Source organism: Artibeus jamaicensis, unplaced genomic scaffold (assembly GCF_021234435.1).
Source record: "Artibeus jamaicensis isolate MK-2021 breed Jamaican fruit bat unplaced genomic scaffold, CSHL_Jam_final contig_471, whole genome shotgun sequence".
In the NCBI taxonomy this organism is placed as follows: Eukaryota; Metazoa; Chordata; class Mammalia; order Chiroptera; family Phyllostomidae; genus Artibeus; species Artibeus jamaicensis.
The window spans coordinates 8,944,611-8,969,311 of record NW_026521850.1 but is presented as its reverse complement, the minus strand read 5'-3'; the positions used below and the strand labels follow the sequence as shown (position 1 = coordinate 8,969,311).

Here is a 24,701-nt window from a genome sequence, read left to right as displayed (position 1 = left end):
TTCATCACATCCGTGTGAAGGGGATGTCTCCCCCGGAAAGATCAGAACTCGCTGAGGGAAATGAAGTCATTTGCCTAAGGTTAGGTTTGTGCATAAATCGCAGAACTTGGATTTAAACCCATGCCCTTTTTTAGTTCCTAAAGGCTGGAGAGAGACTGGGAAGAGCGAGAAGAAATCAGGCCCTAGTTCGCTTGGAGCAAGGATATGCTGGTTGACCCTCCTTCCCCAAGAGTCACAGCTCCCCCGGTCCCTGGCCTTTCTGGCTCAGCCGGGTTCCCCGGAGGCCTGCGCAGCCTCCAGCAGCCCCCCCCCCCGCAGCGCGGAGCCTGGCCCTAAGGCCGAACTGGCGGGAAGCCGCCCAAGACTCTGCCCCAGGCCTGCCTTCCCAGGCCTCTCCAGTCAGTGCGAGGAGACGGCTCCTGCGGGCCGAGGGGAGACCGGAGTGAGACCTCTTTAGGCATCCTCTGATTGTGTCTTCTTAGGATGGAGACGGCAGGGAAAGTGGGTTTAATTTTCCTTCCCGGAAAAAAAAAAAAAAAAAAAAGAGGAAACCGTGGCTTAAAACTCCAACACCCCCTCCCTCCCTTCCACTCCTCCCCTCCGGCCTCGCCCACCAGCTCCCACCATCTCGTGGCTCTTCTCCTCCTCTTGCTTCTCCCCTCCCTCTCGGGTCTCCCGCCTTCCCGGAGCACGCGCTGCCACGGCCCGGGGTGCGGGGCGGCCAATGGCGCGGCGGCAGGACGTGATGTCAGGCGCGGCTGTAGAAAAGGCGCGGACGCTTGGCTGGCGCGGACTGCAGAGCCGGGGCTGGGCTCGGCGCGCTCTTGGAGAGCTTTGCACGCGGCTGGGCCCGCGCCCGGCGACTCCTCCTCCCACTCTGCTCCTCCTCCTTTTTCTCCTCCTCCTCTACCTCCTCCTCTTTTTCCTCCTCCTCCTCCTTCTCTACCTCCTCCTCCTCCTCCCCTTCTTCCTCCTCCTCTTCAATTCTCTCGGTGGCTCGGCTCGGCTCGCTGGCTTCGGAGAAACCCTTACTCTAGACGCCCACCCAGCGTCTAAGCTGGTCGCCTTGGGCTGGGGACGCACCCCAGGGAGTGGAAAGGTCCGGGCAGCTGGGCCTCCGCGGGCACCTAGACGCTCCTGAGTGAGCCCGGACTGCAGCCGTCGCCGCCTCGGGCAGACTTTGCGCTCCTGCTTTGCGCCCCAGGCGCCGAAGCCTGGCCGGCAATGCCCGCGGCGTGAAAGCGCCCGCGGCGGGCGCCGACCTCTGCCCTCGTCTCCCTCCCCCTTTCCCCCCCAGCCCGGAGCCCTTGTGACCCTGGCTTTGGCGCCGCCGCCCAGGCGCCCCGCGATGTAGCTGCCCCCGCGCCTCGGCGGGAGGCGTCCTGGCCCGGGGGCGCCCGGCCTGGGGGCGCAGCCGAGCTCGGGCGGGGCCGGGGCCGCGGTGGCGATGCACCGGGCCCGTTAGCGCCGGGAGCGCCAGGCAGCTGAGGCGGGGGGGCAAGCCCTCCCGTGGAGAAGCCGCGCCCCCGGCCCCGCCGGTCCCGCCGCGATGCTGTTCCACAGTCTGTCGGGCCCCGAGGTGCACGGGGTCATCGACGAGATGGACCGCCGGGCCAAGAGCGAGGCTCCCGCCATCAGCTCCGCCATCGACCGCGGCGACACGGAGACGGTAGGCGCCCGGTTGCGGGTCGGGCCGAAAGCTGGGACGGGGCCGTGTTGGTCTGCGCCTCTGTTCCCCAAAGTTTGGGGGCACTTTGGGGAGCGCCCTTCGTGCCGCACGGGACTGGACGCTGGGGATCTGCGGACAGGATGCAAGGCCCCTCGGTTCGGGGGAAACCAGGCTGCTGGGGAGGAGGAGGGAAACAAGGTTGAAACCGAAATGTTAGTCCCGGAGGGTGGAAGAGAGCACTTCTCCAGAAGTGGAAGCAAAGTCCCACCCGGGGCCTGAGACGGCTCTCTTCTTACTTGGCGGGGCTCTCTGGTCACCGGCCCCGCGCTCTCCTCCACCACTTGGCCCTGGCTGCTGGCGAAGCCGGGAAGGGCAAACCAGCCCGGTACACTGGGTCTCCAGCAGGCTTTGGCCGCTCTCGCTTCCTGGCAATTCGGAATTCCCTCCTCAGCGCAATTGCAGGGGGCGAAGTCTTCTGGGGCAATGCTTTTTGTTGATCACCACCTGGGCCTCCTGGCCTGTTGGATTTGGCCAGGCCAGGGCTCGTAGTTCAGGCTCTGGCCTGGCTCTCGCAGAAGCAGAGTCCATTCGGATCTCCACACCTGGCTCTGCCGGCCCAGCCCCAAATAGTCAGTTCCTTGCTTCAGACCTCCCTGGGGGCCAGAGGCGCCGACCGTTGCCCAAGCTGGGCCCAGAAGTGACCTTTACAGGCAGAGGCAGAGGAGGTGCGGAGCTCGGGAAGTTTCTCTGCTCGGAAAGCAAGAGCGGCAGCTCCAGTGCCTCCATCTTCCAAGCTCCTCTTCCCTCAGCCTGTCACTTGGGTTCACCGGCAACTCGGATTGGGCCTCTCCTGGCACGCAGAAACTTTGAAAGTGCCTCTGCACCCCACTCATCATCTCCCAGGGTCTTGGGGCCTGAGACCTGCCCTGACCTAAATCTTTGGCTTAAGGATCCAGAGATCACTGGGGCTGGGGTCCAAGAACTCTGCGTTTCTGGAGAGGAGTCTGTGCGGAGGGTGACTTTTAATGGTCATCTTACCCCTTTTTCTGGGGATCCACTCGAGTGAGTGGCTGCTGTAAGAAACAGTCTGTGGGGAGCTTTGGAGGGCTTGACGGAGGTAGCCACCTCTGTGTCAGTCCCCAAACATAGCTTGAGACTTTCTGGGAGCAGGGCAGAGGGGAATAGGGAGGGAATGAAGTGAGGGGAGAACTATCCAGGCCAGCAGCCCAGCCTGGGCCTGTGGCTTGCTTGGGCTGTGTGGGTGGACCTGGGTTCTGAACCTTCTGGATGTGGGTCTTTTAGGGGTGGAGGAAGCGCACTGCACACCCTTGGCGGCTTTCTCCGAGTTTAGGGCTGGCCGGTTACGGAGGCAGCTTTGGGTGCCTGTTTCCCTGTTTTCCTGTGGTGGCCACAGAGGCTGGGTCGCAGGCTGACGCAGGCACCGCCGTCTCCCGCCTCCCTCTCTCCCACAGACCATGCCGTCCATCAGCAGTGACCGCGCTGCGCTGTGCGCCGGCTGCGGGGGCAAGATCTCCGACCGTTACTACCTGCTGGCGGTGGACAAGCAGTGGCATATGCGTTGCCTCAAGTGCTGTGAGTGCAAGCTCAACCTGGAGTCAGAGCTCACCTGTTTCAGCAAGGATGGAAGCATCTACTGCAAGGAAGACTACTACAGGTAGCCCCCCACCTCGGGACCCACTGCCCCTCTGCACTCCCCGTCTCAGACGCAGTCTCGCCCGACTCCTTTCCCTCCAGTTCCAAGAGAGGGTTCTCTTCTCCAAGCCAGCACGAACTGGGTAGATAGCCTTTTTAAACAGCCGTTTGGGGGGCTCTCTTGGAAAGGTCCGTGAAGCGTAGGGACCCAGAGAAATGCAGAAGCTGCCCTCTTCTGAGCTTAGACCATAACTAAGCTTGTGTGGAGGGATTCTTGCATCCCTCTCCCTTGGAAGTCAACCAGAGGGAACAGAAACAAGCACTCCCACCACAACCCAGGCAGCCTGGGCTGATGTGGAACAAAGTTGGAGGGAAAGCTGGGGGGGATCGGATGGGGGGCATTTCCGGGTCTTTCGTGGAGACGGGAGTGAAAGCTGGCCAGGATTAAAGAACCGGAATCCTCACTAACAGGCTCCAGGTTCCTTGTTTCTCCTCCCTGGGTTTAGGGTTAGAGCCTGTTTATGGATTGTCTCCCCTCTTTCTCTCCCTGTCTCTGAGTTTCTTCCAAATTACGGAGGCTGTAGGATTCCCAGGTGCTGGTTTCGGGGCAGGGGTAAAGTTTGAGGAAGAATGAGTGGGGAGACTCTCTACCCACTCCCAAGCAGAGGTTTTCCTAGGGCTTGTACAGGCTCTGGGTAAGTAGAAGCCTGCAATTCGTAGGCATGAAAATGATTAAGAGGCACTGTATTTCTGGGAAGGATCAGACTTGGGCCGAAATCTAGTCCCTCTTCCCCCCATGCTCCAACTTAAGACTCAGGCTGCCCATCTTGAGGAGGGAATTTCACCTCGCGGCCACCGTGGCTCCTGGAGGAGGAATATGGGGGCACCCAACTGTGTGTCCCCACAGTCCCTCCCTCGATGGTTCCTACAGGCGGTTCTCTGTGCAGCGCTGTGCCCGCTGCCACCTGGGCATCTCCGCCTCGGAGATGGTGATGCGGGCTCGGGACTTGGTTTATCACCTCAACTGCTTCACATGCACCACGTGTAACAAGATGCTGACCACGGGCGACCACTTCGGCATGAAGGACAGCCTGGTCTACTGCCGCTTGCACTTCGAGGCACTGCTGCAGGGCGAGTACCCCTCGCACTTCAACCACGCCGACGTGGCGGCGGCAGCAGCCGCAGCTGCTGCAGCCAAGAGCGCAGGGCTGGGTGCAGCCGGGGCCAACCCGCTGGGTCTTCCATACTACAATGGTGTGGGCACGGTGCAGAAAGGGCGGCCGAGGAAGCGCAAGAGCCCTGGCCCCGGGGCGGATCTGGCGGCCTACAACGCTGGTGAGTGCAAAGCGCACTGAGCGCCCCCGTCGGGTTGGGGGAAAGTGTGTGGTGCCCACCCCCATGAGCCAGAATGAATCTTGGTGTGCTATATGTATACATATATATGCAGCACTGTGGGTACTCTGTCCTTAACTTTCCAGGGCCCTAGGCACCGTCGGACCTGGCTGGAGGGACCTTAGCCTCCTAGGCTCAAGCTCCTAAGCTCTGGGCTGGAGCAGTACCAGAGGTGCTTTAGTGCCTTGCTGCCCCTGGTGCAGGGCCATGTCTCTGAGAAATTTTTTAGAGGAGGTTTTTTGGTTTGGCTCTTACCCTCACTTTGCTGGGCAGAAAGTAAGTATAATGATAGAGAAGGCAAGGTGGAGCCCACATCAGACAGGCTCTGGGTTTGCGCAGCGTGGGGTGGGAGCTGGGGTGATGGATGAGCCAGGCAGGACAGCACGGGACCCAAGAGAAAGGACTAGCAGTGGCCAGGGGCACCGAGATCAGAGTGGCGTGCGGCTGGTCCTGTGAAGTGTCCTGAGGGTGGCAGGCTCGGGGAAACTTGGGCCCAGGAGCCCTTTCAGCAAGGGTCGGTTGTTGTAATTGGCCTGATCCCTCTGCTCTGCCGGGTCTCGGTTTTCCCCGGGCTCATTCTCTGGGCGCCAGCAGGGCGCTGGGACGAGATCCTGGACCCTCGGAAGCCGGTGCCTGGGGATGAGACTAGTGTAGGCCTGGCCTTGTGCCGGGTAGGGTGAAGGGCTCGTTTAGCATTTCCGGCGTCTTTGAACCCTAGCTCATCCCAGGAGAAGTTCTGCCCCCTCCTTGTGCCCCTCCCCACTCAGGACAGCTGCGGAGGTTCTGGGGCCCGGCAAACTGAACCGTCAACATCTGCCCGAAGTCTGCATGGCCGGGAAAGGTTTATGACTCCCTGGGCTTCTGAACTAGATAGAGTTTATTTGCAATTATTTTCTCCCTTTCGTTTGTGACAGCATTAGATTCAGAGATTTTTTTCTCTTCTTCCTTTTCCCCTTAGTCTAATGCACAAGTGAAAACAAAACAAAGCAAAACAAACCCAGGACTGTGCGGTGGGGAGGAAATCGGGGTTATTTTGATCTCTAAAAATCTGAGCTGGTTGAGGAGAAAAATAAGGTGCAGATCGGGTTCCCCTATTCGCTCCAACGAAATTGCTTTTGGGGAGACCCTGAGACTGGTGCATCTCGGTGTGCTGAGCGGAGAGGAAAGTGCAGCCCCCCATCTGGTCGATGGTGGAGAGGCCACAGACAGGTCCACTCTGGCGGATGATAGATTTGTTGAATGCTCTATCAGACGTACCGCTCGCCACACCTTCCATTCCTCATCTCCCACCACCCCGAAAATAGATTAAACTGGGTCCAGACTAGGTCCCCCAAACAAAGCCTCGCCTGTTTATCCGGTGGGGGCTGCCTCTGTAGGAAGCAAGCAGCAGGCGCCCTGCCCAGGGCACACGGAGGATGGAGGGCCGGTGTTTTCCCCCAGTACACAGGTTCGCAGCTGGGTTTGGAATTGAGAGGTAGAAGGTTCAGAGATGTATTTGTGCTTTTTGCCGTTCGGTCACCTCCCCTGGTGAAGCTGCGCCACACCAAGCAAGGAGATGTGGCGAGAGGCAGAGTTTCAGGGGAGCTGGCACCTTTACAAGACATTCCCCATCCCTGCCATCTCCTTTCTCTTTGGCCCCTCTCCTTTTTTCCCTTTCGGTTCTCTCTGTCCCCCTTTCTCTCTGTTACTATCTCTGCATATGTCTCCCTGTTCTCTGTTCCCCCGTTCCCTCTCCCCGCGTCAGTGTCTTTGGCCTAGCTTGGCTGGGCTTCCTGTACTGGTAGAAACCGGGCGCCGGCGCGGGGTGGCTGTGAGGCTCGCTTATTCGGGTTCCCGGCACCAGGATGGGAAAGAGGGGCCTCCCTGGCCGCACCTCCCCGGCTAGGCCTCCCCAGGTCTGGCTGCTCTCCTCCTATCTTCCCTCTCCGTACCGGCAGAGGACAAACGGCAGCAGTGTGGGCCTCGGGGCGGCAGGAACTGGAAAAGGGGGACCGTGGAGAGTGCGACTGCGGGCGGTGTGTACGGGGCAAGTGTCCGCGTGTGAGTGTTGTCGACTGTGAGGATAGGAGCCTGTTAGTTCGAGTGTCCCGCACTCAGGGGCTCAGCCATACTAACCCCCTAGCAAAGCCCGTCCCTCTGGGGGACAGTGAGGTCGGGGAGGGAGGGCTGCACCGCGTTAAAGCCCAGTGAACTCCGGCCGGATTGGGGAGGGGGCGCCGTCGGTGCGCCCGGCCCGCAGCCGAGCAAAGGGCCGCCGGAGCCGTGGGGCCGCAGGTCCGAAAGTCCTTCCGGGGCGGTAGCCACGGCGGCTCTCCTCTGGCTGTCCCTCTGGTCCGCGAGCGCAGCCCCGGTCCCGGAGGCGGAACTGAAACCTCCCGGCAACCGTGAGTCGGGCTGCCCGCGCGCAGGGGGAGCGGACAAGGTGGCGGCCGGAGCCCGCGCGGGGCCCAGGCCGCGCACTGCGCGCCCCGGTCTGAGCGCCCGGGTCTGAGCGCCAGGGCCGCGGGAGTCCCACGCGGACTTGCCGGACGCCCAGGCCTCCCCCAGCCCCAGCTTTTTCTGTGTGTGTGCCTGGCGGCGTAATTACTGATTTGATTCCAATCCATTATTTAGACAATTGAACCTACAATCTTGTCTTTAGTAAAATGAGGCGAAGTCAGATTTGATTACAGGTTCAGTCCCAGCGACAAGAGCTCGAAACCCGATGGGTTAATAACAGATCACGAGTAAATTATTCATGATTTTACGAGCTCTTTAGCTCCATTGAATCGGCCTAATTGAGAGGAAAAAAATAAAAAAGACGGAAAGCCCGGTCCTCCCCCTCCCCTCGGCCCCATGCTCCTCCCCGGATCCGATCCTGGGGAATCTCCACCCGCCCCGGCACAGGGGGCCGGAGTGAGGGGCCCTGGGGCACCGGCCAAATCTGGGCCCCACTGCCATTTCCCCCGCCGCCTTGCTCCCCCGCGCAGCCCCCTGCCCCCACTGTTGAGCGGCCTCTGCCGCCCTACCTTGGGCCGACTCCTTTTTCCCCCTTCCCTCCTTTTCCTTTCTTGCACTCCCCGCCAGGAACGGATTCAGACAGAACAGGCCTGCCCCAGGGACCCGGTCTCCTTGAGACCCGGGATTCAGTTCAGGAACCCGGACCCTCCACCACACATCGCCCCTGTTTCCGGGCCTCACTGTCCCCTCGGGCGCCCTCCGCGTCCCTCCTGGTTTCTTTCTGTCTTTGTAGCTGCCTCTCTCTGGTTCTCCCTGTCTCCACTGCTTTCTTTTCCTCTCTTCTTTCTGCCCTTTCTCTCCTGGCTCTGTGCATCTTCTCTTCCTAAACCCTCTCCTTTTCTCTCTCTTCATTCTCTCAGTCTTTCTGCCTCAATCTTTTTCCTCCTTTCTCTGCCTTTCCTGTCTCCCTCCCCTAAACCATCTCCCCCAACTCTAGGCCAACCTCGGGGCACATCCCTTGGGTGCATGGGGCACCGGGGTCCCCATGGAGCTCATTAACAGCAGCACAGCCCAGGCAGAAGCTGGGCGGAGGGATGGGCCCAGCGGTACCCTGTGGGGAGGCCTGCCCCACCCCCAGTGGAGCTGGGGACTGGGGGCAGGAAGAGGGTGGCTCCCTTGAAGAGGGGGAAGGGCAGTTTCCATGGATCCCATTTGGAGTCATTTTCTGATTCCCTTTAAATTGCTGGACCCCGCGCTTCTTCGCTCTGGGCATTGTCGGTGGGAGTATAGTCTGGGTGGGGGACTTGGGTGCCTGGGTAAGACCTATGGGAAGGGACCCCTTAGGAGGTGCAGCCTCTCGCTGACAGCTCTAAGGTTAGGGACAAGACCCGCATCTTGCAAATTCCTTCTGCAAGGGGCTACTCCCACCGGGGCTGAGGAGGGAACAGGTCACCAGGAGAGCAGGAGCACTTCTGAGGTACTTGTCAGCGAAAATGCAGGACACCCTGTTAAATTAGAATTTTGAGTGAACAACGAATAAATTTTTAGTGTAAGTGTATCCCATTTAATATTTGAATTTTAAATAAACAATGAATGCTTTTTTTAGTGTAAAAGGATACCATGTAGTCTTTGCATTTTAGGTAAACAAATGAATTTTTTTAGTACAGGTATGTCCCATGCAATATTTGAGACATATTTTTACTAAATTGTTCATTGTTTATCTGAAATTCAAATTTAACTGGGCAAAATATTTGCTAAGTCTGGCAGCTCTGCCGTGGGCATGTGACGGGAATCTAGATACGTCCTCAGTTGCCCACTTTGGGGGCACTGAGTTAATCTGTGAGGCTTTCCCCAAAGTAAGACCTGTGTGTAATGGCTCCGGATGTGAGGAGGGCATCTTGAAGAGGGATCCTGCCTGTCCCAATCAGCCACCAGGTTGCCAAGCAACTTCATGAGGACCGAGGTTTCAACCCCTGTCCCCAACCCCCAGTGCCTTCCAGGCATTGGCAGCCAGGCCCCAGCTGGGCCCCTTCTGGATGGAGATGGGTTCCCCAAAGAGTCATGCTTCATCTTTGCCTGCCTTTGTCATGTAGTGGAAAGAAAAGGCAAGGACTGCAGTGGTGAATTTAGGCTCAGCCATTACCAGTGGTGCTTGCGGCTTCATTTTCCTCAGCGTTAGTTTCGTCTGTAAAATGGGATGAATAGCAATAGCCATCCATTGAACAGCAGCGAAGGCCCTTGAAGTATATATACAAAGCCAAAGGTGTACCCTAGGTGTCCAATACATGTTAATTTCTTCCTCCAACTTCCTTCCCTTTCCTGTTAGAACTCTGCCACTCTGAAATTTCCAAAGATCACTCACCTTCCCTGCCTCATTCACCCCGTTGGAAAACTGGGCAGCCACTGCCTCACAGGGCAGCGGTGAGGATTGAACTACCAAATACAATATCCTACCTCTAGCCCAGTGCCCGAAGCCCAGATGACCGAATAGTAAGGGCCAAATGAAAGCAAGTGGAGAGATGTCAGTTAGTGACGTCCAGGTGCCTGCCCCAGAAACTGTTGGGGGGCGGACACCTGTGACAGCCCCTCCCTCGGAAGTGCAGGGGGCAAACAGGGAGATCCCGGGCTCGGGAGTCCCTTCGATGCTGCGATGCTGCGTCCTCAGTCAAGTGACTTCCCTTTCTGAACTTCAGTTTCAACGTCAGTGAAAAAGGCAAAAATACTGCCTGACTCATAGGGTTGTTTTGAGGATTCAGTGAAAACGTGCCTGTGAAAGTCCTTTAACACATCCTCTGGAGTCAAATAACTCATCAACAGATTGTAATGGTGGTTGTTGTTATTATTCATATTATTATCATAATAACGTGGTGGCTCGAAATGGGTTTCCTGGAGCTGGGATTGAATCCAGCATCTCCTGGCTGAGTGACTCTGGGCAGGTCCCTCTCGGCCTCAAAGTCCCTTATAAACCTATAAAGTGGGGATACTATCTCTATCTCAGTGTGGTCCCGAGGCTAGAAACATTTGGTGGCGGGTGGAGAGGGTGTGGACTAGGCAAGTGTGCGTGGGGGGCGAGTCAGGAGGGTCACCTGCCTCCTCTGCGTCCCCTCCTTAGCGCTGAGCTGCAACGAGAACGATGCGGAGCACCTGGACCGCGACCAGCCCTACCCGAGCAGCCAGAAGACCAAGCGCATGCGCACTTCCTTCAAGCACCACCAGCTTCGGACCATGAAGTCTTACTTTGCCATTAACCACAACCCCGACGCCAAGGACTTGAAGCAGCTCGCGCAAAAGACGGGCCTCACCAAGCGGGTCCTCCAGGTCAGCTGGGGCCGCAGCTGTGGGTGGGGGCATCCGCGGCTGCCAGGGGTCTGGGGCAGAACCACACAGCAGTCTGTGGGCCTTGGGAGCATCTTTCTCCTTATATCTGCCTCTCTCTTTGTTTGCCTTTCTCCTTTCTCTATTTCTTCAGTCCGTCTTTATCTTTATTTCAGTCTTGCCCTCCTAATTTTACATCTCTCTTCTTCAATTTTTGTCTCTCAATTTGTGTGTATATCCCTCTGTTCTCTTTGTTTCTATACTCAGTTTCTTTTCTCTTTTGTAAACAACTTGTATTTGCTATTTATTACTCAAGTGACACTCATATGTGCTCATATTGTAAAAGGTTCAAACATTTCACATAAGTCCAGACCACCCCCATCCTTGGCCCCTCATCCCCGGAGGCCCGTCCCAGGCAACTGCTGTTACCTGTTAGTTCCTTCTGCTTCTCGTTCCTCACTTGCTCTCTCCGCTTTCTCTTTCTTTCAGTCTCTCCCTAGATTGTTCTTCTGCCTCTCTGTTGTTTCTAAGAGTCTCCCAGAAGCCAGGTTTTGTGAGCGGGGTGTATGTGGGCAGATCCCCTGGGTTGGGCCAAGGGGCCTGTCCTGGGTCTGCCCGCAGGGAGCTGAAGGAAGTACACGGACACCTCTGAAACTGAGCAGAGTCGAACTTGCCTATGAGGGTGCTTCCTTTTTACATTGCATTCACTGAGGCTGACATTGATTAATTAAAGTATATAGATTTCAGGTGTGCAGTTCTAAATGTGAGGGTGCTTTCTTGATAGAGCGGATCCAGAGCCTTCACCAGATTTTTGGAGGGTCTGTCCATCATCCCAGAGGTGTTAAAAACTCCAGTTTGGGGAGTTCCAGGCTCCTGCACAACTGAAACTGGCGGCAGAGCCTTGGGTCATCACTTTCAACACTTCAGCTCCTGCTTTTCCTTGCTGGGCAAGTCACTGAACTCCCCTGAGCCCCTGTTTCCTCCTACGTGAAACAGACACACACACACACCACAAGTCATCCATGCTGCAGGTTTATTGGAAGGACCACTGAGGTGATTTAAGTGTCTACCACAGTGGCCGACGCTTAACTGCCCAGTGGGAATAACAGTAACTGGAATAATCGGCTAATATTAACTAGTAAGGAGGATTTTTCTGGTCACTGGACTTCAGTGTCCCCACTCATACAATGAGGTAGGAGAACGTACCCCTTTGTAGCAAGGGTAACCAAGGTATTCGTCAGGATGTGTGGCTGTAGGGACAGCAATGCACATTTTGGGGATACGAAAGTTGAGCGATGAAGTGATCCTGTTTCACAATGGAAGGGGAAGTGCTGGGATTCGAGTCCAGGCCAGTCTGGCCCACCCTCTGGCCCCAGATAGTAGGGATTGAAGGGTGAGACAAGGGGAGGTGACACTGAGGTGATGGACTAAGAGGGCTGCGTGGCTGCCCTAAGTTTTCCTGCAAATTTGTCAGGGAAAAAAGGAACAGAGCATTTTTGGGGGGTGACGGCTGCTGAGTTGAGATGGGACCGTGAAATGGTGCGGGTCCGAATTCTCTGGGGAGCCCAGAGTCTGGGGCAGCTTTCTCTCCACTCGTGCTGCGTGGTGGTGACGTGGCTCCGGCTGGCCAGTAGAGTGCTGATGTGCCTCTCTGGGCCCGCCCCCTTCGCCCCCAGCGTTTCTTAGGTGGCCTTGCCCCTCCTATTTGGGTCTGTTTTGCCTGAGGGTCCCTCTGGCTTGGGCTTCAGACAGGCAGTAGGTTGCCGTGCCCGTCAGGGTCTGTGACCCCCCCCCTTGTCTGTTTCCCTTGGACTTTACCTTCTTGGGGTTGGGTCAGGGACCTCGCGTGGCACCCTCTTCATTCCTCAGCCCTGAGAGAATTTGGACTGAGGATCAGAGGCCTCTGCCTTCTCTCTGGTTAGTAGGATACGTTGTCCCTTCCTCTATCTAGATGCCCTTATGGCGTGTTGGTGGGGACAGTTTTCAACCCCTGGGAGCAGACTGGGACAGGAGCAGGGACTGGTGTCAGGCAGAGCTGGGTTCAGGAAGACCTGGGTTGGGTTCTGCCGCTCTACTCACTGCTGTGTGTCTTGGACAGATTAGTTATCCTCTCTGATCCATAGCTTTTTCACTTGTAGAATGGGCACCCTGAGGCCACATACTTCTCTTAGTTACCCAGATTAAATGAAATAGAGTAAGTGCCCATAGCTGTGTGATTCTGGAACCAGCAGGAGCCAGTCTCTGCAGGCCTTGGGGAGGGAGGCGGGAGGCTTGGTTATGTGATTTAGGAGCACATCAGATTTTCAGCATAGTTATTCCTCATTCTTTCACCTGACCAAATGTCCATTAGCACCAGGCCCTGGGGAGGCACAGCTGAATGAGCCACAGTCCTGGTCCTGAAGAATATCACCTGTTGGGTGTAGAGAAAGACCCACATTCAGTTTATCACAGTATGATCAAGTGTGAGGACTGTTCTGTGGGAGACCAGGGAGGGACCAATTACCCTACCTGTGAGGAATGGGTCACCTGAGGAACCTGGATGAATGCTTGCCCTGTCCCCTCTCCCCTAGAATCCTGAGCCAGAGCCCTTCACACCTGCATGCCCCCTCTCCCCTGGGGACTCAGCAGAGCCAGGGGCACAGAACTAGTTGAGAGAGAAAAACACTGAAAATCATTGTGTGTCTACTGATCAGTACATGTTTCTGTGCTCTATTATGCGTCAGGCACTTTTAAAGACCTATGCCATGCATTTGCCCATTGGGTCCTCCTCCCGCACTGTCCAGAGGTGAATGCTGAGGCCCAAACAACTCCCACTTGCCCCAAGTCACACTTTGCTGTAAGTAGCAGAGCTGGATCAAATCCAGGCCCATCCGATCAGTGGACATGGCTCTTTTTCTTTTAAGCCACCCCAGCAGGGACTGCTTCTGAGTGTGTGTGTCCTTTAGGGCAAGGGTGCTCAGACCCGTCAGGTATACCAGGCCACTTTCTCCCTCCTCCCAGACCGCCAGATCTCCCGCACAAATCCTTAACACTCCTTAATCGCACAGCTGCTCATGATCGTGCAGCAGTTTGCAGAGCATTGTCTCCCCAGTCACTTCCCTGTCTCACTTGCATGTTTTCCTGCCCATTTTATACACGAGAAGCTTAAGACCTAGTGAGATGAAGTGATTTGCTTGAGGTTACCGGAGCCAGGCATTGGCAGGGTCTGGGCTCTTCTCCAGGTGGCCTGACTGCTTCTGATGGGCCAGCTGGGGGAGATGGGAAGGGAACAGATCTGGGTGAGGCAGTGTGTCTTTGGAAGGTCACAGACTGGTTCAGATCCTTCCTGACTTACCAGCAGTGTGGTGTGGGCGCTTCAGCTTCACCTCTCTGAACCTTATCTGGGAAATGGAGGTGGGAATAGTTTGCACATTGAGGTTTCCTTAGGATCCAGATGATGAATGGGAAATGGGGGAGGCTCAAGCCTGGTGCCTGCTGGTCCAAAGTCGGTGCCTGTGAAATGGTTCCTTATCCCTTGTCTACACCAGCTGAATGGTCCTGAGCCTTGAGTGCCCCCTGCAGGCTGTGGTCCACCTCAACCCTTCAGAGAGAGTGCATGGTCGAGGCTGTTTCCAGAGGTGGATTATGTAAGGGGTGTGTGTGTATGCATGTGTTTCCAGCCTGTTGGTGAGTCTGTGATGCATAAATGCCACCAACATGGTGGTCCTGGGAAGCACCCTCTCTGCTGAAATTTGGAGTTAGCTGGTATGAGGTCCAGACTCGGCTTTCTATGCCTCAGTGGCCTCGGCTATGAAATGGAGGTAATAATAATACTCCACTAGGTGGGTGCAAGGAGTAAATGAGATAAAGTGTAACTTGTAAGGCATATGTTTGGGACTTGATGCGTATTAATTTCACAAGCATTGACAGAGCAGGATCAGTCTACCACCCTCTGTTGCACTCGTTTAAAACATTAATTATCTTCATTTTGCAGATGAGGAAAGTGAAGTTCAGAGAGTCTAGGACCCTTGAACTGACTCTTATAGCCAGTGAGTGATGAAGCCAGGGTCTGGTTCCATAGGGCTTTCCAATGAAGCACAGTGCAGGAATTGTGATCCCCCTACCTTGGATGTACATGCAGGATGCAGCAGGACAGATGGGGGGCAGGGTGCAATCAGAGATGCCATGTCTTGGTAGGAAAGCAGGAATCTTGTTGTTAAAGCCGTAATAGCATAAAAAGTGCTCGGATTTGTCATCTTTAGAAGCATGAAAACCATAATACTGACTTTCTATCAGCGGGTAAGGTGACTGGGAGACAGAGTGGCCCCCTCGGACACAGACCCATTAAGACATTAAGCTTTGCAGATGCTCGGAGACCATTCCTCAGCACATCGATGCCTCTCTGGGTCTCCTCTCTTCCTCCGTGGCTGCTGGGGAGGAATGCAGGCAGAATGTTAAGATGCCCTGGGCTCGGGGACAGGGGTGGTGAGCTGATCGATTTGGATGCGTGAAGGCCTCCTTAGAGGTTCCTGGCGTGCCTTTGAAGGAAAATACATTTTAACTACCAACAGTTTAAAAACATCTTTGGGATGACAAGTTAGTCATCATTAATCTGTGTGAGAACTCGGGAGGTGAGAATGCCATTCACTTGCTTATTCAACAAACGCGCTGGCCTTCTGCCATGTTCCGGGTGGGGTGGAGGCCTGGAGGATTCAGCGGTGACCCAGCGAGTGAGCAGGCCCAGCTGGAATGTACGTTGTGGAGGGGAGGCAGAGGTGCCACAGGGTGTTGTGGAAACAATTGAAATGGCGATAAGATTCATCTCTCTTTCTCTGTATGTGAACTATCTCATTATACAAATATTTTTTAAATGATTCTGGGACCAAATAAGTTTGGGAAATGCTAAAGGTTAACCGTGTCTTTGTCTTGGAGATCAGAGTGTGTCAGCATGAATACAGGCGTTGAGAAAAGCCTTGAAGAGATTCAACTTGGTCTCATCTGACGATTTCCAAATTTATGTGGCCACAGAACCCTTGTTTAACTCTTGACTTAAATAAAATAGAAGAGCCCTGGCTGGTGTGCTTAGTTGGTTGGACCATCATCCTGTAAACCAAGAGGTCGCGGGTTTGATTCCCAGTCAGGGCACATGTCTAGGGTGCAGGCCTGTCCACGGTCCCCTGTCGGGGAGTGTACAGGAGGCAGCGGATCGAAGTTTCCGTCTCTCTCAAAGCTCAGAGAGGTGGAGAGACTTGTCCAAAGCCTCACAGCACAATGGTTGTAGTCCTGGGCGGGAACTGAGCATTCATAATAGCCAGTCCAGTGCTTGTTATTTCTGGCTCCTTAAAGCGTTTTAAAATTGTGTAGAATAATAGAACTGCCATACAGACAGGTTAGAAAAATAAGAAAAATATAGCCTTGTAAGAGCACAGGAAACCAGTAATCCAGGTGAATAGTTCAGAGGTTAAGTAGTGAGTAAGAGCGTGAAGCTCGCCTGCCCAAATTCGTATCTCAGCTCCACCTCTTTGGTTGGGCTCTGTGCCTCAGTTTCCTCACCTGGCAATAATACTAGTGCCTACTTTGTAAGGCACTGTTGTAATATGTGTAAAATGCTTAGAACTTTTCTTAGTCAGTGCCTGCCACTTAGTGACTAATATTCATCATCATTATTTTTATTATGACATTTCAAGACATACTGTTTATTTTTTAAAATATTTTATTTATTTTTAGAGAGAGGGAAAGGGAAGGAGAGAGAGAGGGAGAGAAATATCAATGTGTGGTTGCTTCTCACACACCCCACTGGGGACCTGGCCCGCAACCCAGGCATGTGCCCTGAGTGGGAATCGAACTGACAACTCTTTGGTTTGCAGGCCGGCACTCAATCCACTGAGCCACACCAGCCAGGGCTCAATACATACTTTCTAAATTCTTTCTTTTCCTCACGTAACACTTGTCAGACGTTTCCTCTGAGACTGGGTAGGGAGGCTGTGTCGTGACTTGTACTTGCCCCATCGGGGGGACACTTTGGATGCAGCTGTTAGTTTGATGTTGGGGGGAAAAAGCCACAGTGAGTGTCTTTGGACACGAAGCTTTTACCTTTCACCTGGTTTTCTCTGAGACCCAGGAGGGGATGTGTGGCACAAAGTGGGTTTCTCACTGGCCCTCCTGCTCTCCTTGATGAAAGAATCCTGGGGAAGGGGATTTGTGAGGCAAAACACAGCCCTCAGGGTCCGCCTGGTGCCTGGTGGTGGCGGCGACAGGGAGCACACAGCCCTGTGGGCTTCCTCATCCACCCAAGACTCAGCGGGGTTGCCCTGTGCGCCAGGCTAGGCACCCCCCACAAATGAAGAGAGAGGGCTGGCAGTTCCGGCTGCCCTAGAATCCCAGCCTGTTAGAAGCCCAAGAGGCCCCAGCATTCGTGTGGTGTGGCCCAACCCTCTTGTGGTACAGCTGGGGAAACGGAGGTAGGCCAAGGAACTCACCCAAGGTCACCTGGCTGGTCAGTACCTAATTGACTGGATGGAAGCTACATCCAGTATTCCTCCCACCGTACCACAGTTGCTTCCTCTGTTCATTCATTCATTTGTTCATTCACTTGCTGACTCACTCAGCTGTCGGTAGTAGGGAGAACATGGACTTTTCGTGGCAGATCGTCCTGGATTGCAATCTCAGGATGGCCTCTGTGTGACCTTGGGCAAGCGAATCCACTTCTCTGAGTCTGTCTGGCTTTAAACCTATAAAGTGGGGGATACTGAGTCTAGCACCCCTGCTTGGCTTATCACAGAGATCACCTGTGACTATGTATGTTCAATGGTGGTGTGATGCCTGACACATAGTAGGAGGTTCCCACATGTTGTGTTGTTATTATTATCATTCAGTGCATATTGCTGATTCTTAATCTTTGCCGGTCCCTATGCCATGTCCCCAGGGAAGTGAAGATGATTCAGGCAGGGTCCCTGTTGCAACTACGGCCTAGGAGGGGACTTTCTGAAACACCTGGGAGAGAATTCTGGCGAAGCCCTGCTTAAGCTGAAAAACCCAACATAAAACCATACAACAACAGAGAGCCAGCTGGCAGCTATTTGGTCCTCTAGCTGGTTCCAGCCCTTCCTGAGGGTTCAGATCCCTGGACCCAGGGCCCCTTGTTCTAGTTGCTTCTGGGACAGACAGACATACAGGCCAGGACAGTGGCAAAAGTTGGCACCAAGGCTTCCTCATCTGACCTGCCTCGGGGTTGGGGGAAGTCACCTCCTCTCTCTGAGGGCCTGTGGGGCTTTCTCCATTCATTTTCTGTCTCCTCCATCAGCCATTCCCCAGATGAGCCAGAAACCGTCTTACCCCTGCAGAGTTCTGAGGCTGGGCGGGGAAGGGCCTCCCCACCCCAAGAAAAGCATGTGGAGGGTGGTTTAGAAGCAGTGGACTGATTTGCAAGCCTCCAAGAGCTGACGGGCTTGCTCTGGGTGGAAGGCCAGAGAAATGTGTTTTCTCCTGGGGAAGACCCAGTGTGCTGGAATGAGAGCTTTGTCTCCCCACTTCACACGGTCCGTGTCTCCCTCCTCACTCCAGGATTCCGGCGGCTGTGCTTTTAATTGAGCCCAAATTGTATTAGGCCACCTAAAATGAGGGTGTGAAGCCATGGCCCCTGGAGCTGGGGTGGTCCCCAGGGGAGGGTGGGGCCAGGCATCAGCCCATCCCACCCATCTGAGACACTGGGATGACAGGCAGATGCAAGCACATCTGGAAATTCGCAACTGGACACCCGAGAATCTGCAGAATCCCCCAAGGCCCTGTGTTTTATGGGGAGGCTTCTGGCGGGTGTTTTCCTCACGCAAAGGGAAGTGAGGGGGCCCTGCCTTTTGGGCTTCTTTCTCAGGGAGACGCAGCCCTCCAGCCCTGCCCTCACCGCCCACCCACAGTGGCCTGGATTTCCTAGGCATTTGAGGATTACTGGGTGTAGCCGGGTCTCTGTGTAGTTAGACAGTGGGCATGTTTTTTTGGGGGGTATGCTGTGTTAATGAGTTTCTATGGTTATCTTCATGAGTGTGTACAGGCTCCTGTGCAAAGGTGTGGGTATGGATGGGTACCTGTGTGTTCATCACAGGAAAAAAAAAGTAAACCCTTATTCTGCCCCTTTATTCTTTTTATACCAAGCTCAGTTCCAACCCTGCAGCCCACTGCGCCTCCCCCCTACACGGTACTGGGATGTGGCAGGCCGGGAACGGAATCGGCCCATCATTGCCGCCTTGGCCTTGGCCTTGCCGTGCTCTGGCAGCTGTTCCCACCCTGCCCACCCTGCCCTGAGTCCTGGAACCCAGTGGTGCAGGATATCGGCAGCTTCTTCAGCCAGTGGTGGTGGAGGTGGGGTCAGTGTCTTTTTCTTCCTTTTAGTAATTCTTTACTGACCGATTCCTGTGTTCTTTACACCACTCTAGTATTCCCCCGACTTAGCGACCCTGAAACATGTTAAAAATTGTGCTGACAAGAACTTGTGGGATCTTAAAGGTGACTGAGTGCTGAAAACAGTGCTCTCTCACCCATTGTGAAAAACAGCCAGATTTGGTCGGAACGAGCCTTCCAGAGCAGCGCCGTCTAAAAGAAAGGCAGTGTGACCCCGTGTGTGATTTTACATTTAAAAATTTCTCGTAGACACGTTACAAAAGCAAAAGGAAACTGGTGAAAGTAATTTTAAGAATACATTTTCTTTAGCCCAGCACATCTAAAAGATGATCAACATTTCAACATGTAACCGGTGTAAAAATTATTCCTGAGATGTTCTACTTTCTTTTTTTCATATTAAATCTTCAAATGGCTTGTGTGTTTTTACCTACAGACAAGCCACATTTGGGCCAGTCAGATGTCCAGTGCTCAGTAGTTGTATGTGACCAGTGACTACAACATTAGAGAGTGTGTGGCTGAGCTGTGGCACCTTCTAACAGAAAGGGAAACCCAGTAATAGCCAAGGAGAGAAAAGGACATTTTCGGGGTTTTTTTTTTTAAGAACAAAATACAGCCAGCCTGAATTTTTCTTCTTCCCTCTGAAAAACACCGATTAGCCTCTCTCAGTTAAATAGTCCAGGGGAATGCTCTGCTCCTCTCTCCTCCCCGCCTGCCTTTCCCTAACCAGCCCTCCCCTCTCGCCCCACACAGGTCTGGTTTCAGAATGCCCGGGCCAAGTTCAGGCGCAACCTCTTACGGCAGGAAAACACGGGTGTGGACAAGTCAACGGAGGCGGCGCTGCAGACAGGGACTCCATCGGGGCCAGCCTCAGAGCTCTCCAACGCCTCGCTCAGCCCCTCCAGCACACCCACCACCCTCACAGACTTGACTAGCCCCACCCTGCCAACTGTGACGTCCGTCTTAACTTCTGTGCCTGGCAACCTGGAGGGCCACGAGCCTCACAGCCCCTCACAAACGACTCTTACCAACCTTTTCTAATGACTCGCGCCCCCCACTGGCCCCACAATTTCTTTAAAAAAGAAATTATCTTTAGTTGAATTCCAAGTGTATTTTAAAATAGAGGCTTTGAGCAACTAACTAACCACATTTTAGGATCTCGCCTGGAAACAGAGGAAGACAATAATTGTGCGTTCGGCTCACGCAGCAGTGTGGACCGAGGAGTTACTTGGAAGATCTATCTGCAACACAACATTTGTGTCATTGTACAGTTTTGTGGACTGAGCGAGGAAAACAACAAATAATTTAAGTTGGCTAGAGCTTCTGTATTTTCAAAGACTGCCACGTGCCTTAGGAATACTGTTTTATCTCCATACTTTGGACGACTTGTTCATTTTTCTCTCCCTCTTTTTCTCTCTGTATATTTATGACCAGAGCAAAAATGTAAAAGAAAAAAAAAAGTTTGTTACTTTGAATAGTCCTTAAAAGAAAAAAAGCAAAAAAAAAAAAAGGAAAAAAATCAAACCCCCTCCAACGGTCGCTTTGTTGTTTTAGAATTTTAAGGTGGAAGTCTGTTCGAATATCGGAATTTGTAAAATCTAACCAGTAATAAAACCACTTATTGAAACTAGTTGGTGCTGCTGCTCTTGGGTATGGAATCCATACAGCTGAGAAGCCTTCTTGGAGCCTAGAGACAAATCCAGGGTCCTCCCCTATTTATACTATTTATAGTACTTTATACATATTTATAACATTCATGGGGCCCCTCTTCTGTGCTAAGGCTTTGGGCTGCCTGTCGAGATGCAGAGATGAAGGTGGTTCCGTCCCTTCCCTTGAGGAATTGAGAGCGGAGGCGGAGGCGGAGACGGACTGGATCGTCTCAGCACCGCGTGCCGTGGGCTAAGCGAAGGGTATGTAAGCACAATACCGTTAATTAATTCACCCCAATACTAAATGAGCACACTTTGCTGGATCCTGGCACGATAGAGGTCAGAGGTCGCTGCAGTGGCCTTCGCTGTGCTGCTCTGGGCTGGAAGAGGGTGTCAGGCAGTGAGAGAGGCCTTTCCCTCTGAGGATCGAACACTGTTACTGCAGGGCAGCTTGAACCCCGGTTTTCTGAATGACACAAAGTTAAAAAGCACATGAATTTGGTTCCTTTACTAAAGTTTCAGTCAAACTCAGAAACCCAGAGAAGATACACGGGCAGCGAGGATGGAGACTTAGAGGCAGGCAGAATGAGGTTGTGGTCTGTGCTGTGGAGCAGTGTGAGTTCAGGGGAGTCATTTCACCATTGGCCTCAGTTTTCCCAGCTGGAAGATGAACATAATAACGGTCCCTACATGTAGTTGTAATGAGGGCAGAGTAAGGTGTATTGAAGGGCCCAGCAGGGGGCCTGCCATATAGCAGGGGCTTAATATGTTTTATTGAATAACAGGTGACATGTGGTTAAATGTGGAGGTGGAGAGCAGGAATGTGTATATCCAGGCACTGCCTATCATTGCTAAAGGCATCAAGCAGGTGTGCTGTCTGTCCATTGGGCATCTTATACCCCTCATTTCTCACCCTGAGTCCTGCTGCATAGTGCTCCGTTACCCACTTTGTTGAATGCTAACAGTTACCTAGCAAAATCCCCCTTAGTGGCCCATTGGTTTGAAAATCCAGAGGAAAAATCAGAGCTGCCTTGAGAAAACAGCCAGGAGAGACTGGCGGGGAAACAATCCAGCCCAGGACCAGGGTCTCTTTCCCTCTGCCATCCTGGCTGGGACAGATGGGGGAAAGGAGTAGGGCAGGAGTGGACAGAGTTCTTAAAGCCTGGACTGACTCACTTTCTGAAATGTTAAACGTGCGCACACACACACACTGTTGTCGTTGCTACTATTTAACACCTGGCAGGTAGTAGGAGTTCAATACATTTTTTGTAACTTTGATATTGACGTATAATATGCATAATGTGCACGTGTCTGACGTGAACAGCTTGAATGATGTTTTCCAAATGAACATACCCACGTGACTCCACCCAAATCAAGATATTAGACATTATAGCACCCAGAGGGCTCTCTTGGGCCTCCCCAGAGAACTTCTCCCAAGGTCGTGCCTAATCTAACTTCTAGCACTGTGGGTTCATTTTATGTTTTTGATTGATACATTTTTGCCGAATAAATTCAGAATTGTCCCTGCAGATTGGACACCCTGCCTGGGGTCAGGTTGGGCAGGATTTGACCCACGTCTTTCCGCCTCCAGCTGCAGCAGACACATACATGCATAGCCGCAGAGCTAAGCCTGGGGGTCAGGAGCATCAGCTTCTCTACCTGTCACATAGGGTGACAGAACCTGCCCCTCACTGATAACTGTGTGAGAGAACGAGAGCGGTGGGGCTGCCCTGTGGACAGCCTCACAGACGCACCCTGACCGCAGGTACTCCCAGGGACCCACCTGCGTGCGTGCCCACGGACACACACACAGGGACACTCGGAGGCATTCATGGGTGGCGGGGAGACCCACAGGCTGAGCTGCTCACACCCAGACAGCCCCACACAGACACACACACAAACGCTCGCAGACAGACATAAACAGGCCCAGGCGCTCTAGACAGACACCCAGACCACCCCACCCAGGGAGACCCGCACACGTGCAAACATTTGCAGGCACCCAGACGCCCCCACATAGCCCGGCTGTGCCCCTTCCTCAGGCCCGGACAGAGCCAAGTCTGATCCCTATCTTGTCTGTCAGCACTGCCACCCAGATGGAGCAGGCCCTGGAACGATGCCCGGGGGTCTCCCACTGCCTACACGGGAGCAAGTCAGGCCAGGGATGGGGGCGCCATGGAGGAGGCATTGCCTTCCACCGAGCCAGAGACTGAGAGACACACGGAGTGAGAGACTCGGGAGAGTGACAGAGATGAGGAGGGAGGGAGGGAGGCAGAGAGCCAGTGGCAGAGTCTGGGAGACAGAAAAAGGGTGGGAGACAGACATAAAGGAGCAATGACAAAGATACACTCAGAGGCAGAGACAGAGAGAGACAACACCAGTGACAAAGACACAGAAGGCAGAGAAAGACAGAGAGACAAGAATGGCAACAGTGTAGTAAAGAGGCAGAGAGACAGGGATAGGGACCAAGATGAAGAGACAGTGTCAAAGACACAGAGGCAGCGATGATGAGACAGAGAGAGACTGACATTAAGAAGAGATGACTCAGAGGTAAAAGGGACAGCCTGGGACAGACTTGGGGCTGAGAGACACCAAGACAGACAGAGAGAGAGAGATGGTTGCTTCGAGGCTGGTAAAGAGAGGCACTCAGAGGGAGAAGGTGAAACCAAATGACAGGCAGAAGTGAGAGACCCAGAATGAGGAAGAGATAGGCAAAGGCAGGCAGGCGCGTGGTGGGGAAGGGGCTGAGGCTGCCAGGTCACCTCTGTCCACTGGCCATGGGAGTGAGAGCTGTCCCAAGCAGTGGCCCCACCTCCCTGTACACCAGCTAGAGAGGGGGCCGAGGGGCCATCTCTGAGACCCTTGGGGCTCCAGTAGCCTATGGAGATGAGCAGCCTCCTGGTTCTTGGGACCCACACCCAGGCCTGGCCTTCGGGCAGTCTGCAGGGACTGGGGTCTTGAATGTGGCTTTCCCCTGTCCTGTCCCAGCCTACCAAGTCTCCTTTTCCCAAAATGGGAAGATCTGGAGCAGATGGAAGAGAGCTTCCTCAGTCTTCTCTGAATTTTGACAAGGTACCTAGCCACCCTGAACCTCAGGATCTGAATCTGTAAAATGGGGCCAGTGGAATCTCCCTGCAGGACGGGCATTGTTAGGATTCCCTGAGAGAATCCTATGTACTGGTACACTGGGGATTTGACTAACACGAGGGGGCCACGGAGGTGTGAGGAGTTGTCTCAAGAAGTTTAGGAGAGTCTGCAGGGAGATGAAAGTTGCCGTTGGACCTTGAACTATCAAAGGTGACTGGACAGAGGAAGGAGCAGGGTGAGCGCTCAGGCAGAGCAAATACCCAGGGCCCAGGCAAGAGGGGCAGAGCGTGTCCCAGAGCGAGAGCCGTCTAATGGCTGGGGTTGCCTCTAGACACATGGGTGAGGCTCAGCTTACGGGTGGCTTGAAATTTTGTCCCGGGGGCCTTGGGGAGCTGCCTCTAAACGCTGTTCTTTCCTAGGCTGCAGGCTGCCTCCCACACCCTATAGTGAGTTCCAACACCCTGTCTGCAGTCCCACGTGGCAGAACCAGCTTCCTGGAGAGGGAGTATTTGCCTCTGTGGCCTGTGTGTCCTGCTGGCAAGAGTGGACCCTTCCAGGCACTGTCTGCTAGCTGAGGCTCCACAGACAGCCACTCTGGTCCCTCTGGTCCTCAGGGACACTGGGACTTCCAGCAGGCCCTTCATAGCTTCCTGTCACCTTACTCCCTCTGTCCTTCCTTCTTTCTTTGGCCCTGTGCTGGGCATTAGGGACTGGGAACTGGACATGATTTGGCCAAAAACCCCTCCCTTTGGCTCTTGGACTTTCTGGGAGGCAGATGTGTCACCAGCCAGCCACCGTCCAGCATGAGGGAAGCCTGGGGTTATGGGAGCCCCAGGGGGGAGAGTCTGGCTCCACATGTGGTAAAAGTCCTACGCACTTGCAATGCCTTTATAGTCATGATCTCATTGCATCCTTCCCACAGCTCTATTGGGGCACGGATTGTCACTCTGTGTCACACAGAAGGAAGCCAAGGAGAAGTCGTTTGTCCAGGATCACGGAGCTTGGAGGCCACAAAAATGTTTTCATTGCAATTCAACTCAGCTAGTGTGTTTCGGTCCCTCCACTGTGCCAGGCACTGTGGCTCAGGGCCCCTAAGCAATTCAGGCCCATCCTGGTGTCTTAGAGGAGCA

General features: G+C 54.1%; 1 protein-coding gene across 1 annotated transcript; it reads left to right on the top strand.

The window, feature by feature from the left end:
• The first annotated feature begins 813 nt into the window (after positions 1-813).
• On the top strand, positions 814-20,449 carry LHX2 (LIM homeobox 2). The gene is made up of 5 exons (XM_037164028.2): positions 814-1,669; positions 3,142-3,344; positions 4,254-4,657; positions 10,266-10,471; positions 19,592-20,449. The coding sequence occupies exons 1-5, from the start codon at positions 1,550-1,552 to the stop codon at positions 19,877-19,879; spliced, it is 1,221 nt and encodes a 406-aa protein (XP_037019923.1). The 5' UTR covers positions 814-1,549; the 3' UTR covers positions 19,880-20,449.
• Positions 20,450-24,701: the final 4,252 nt, after the last annotated feature.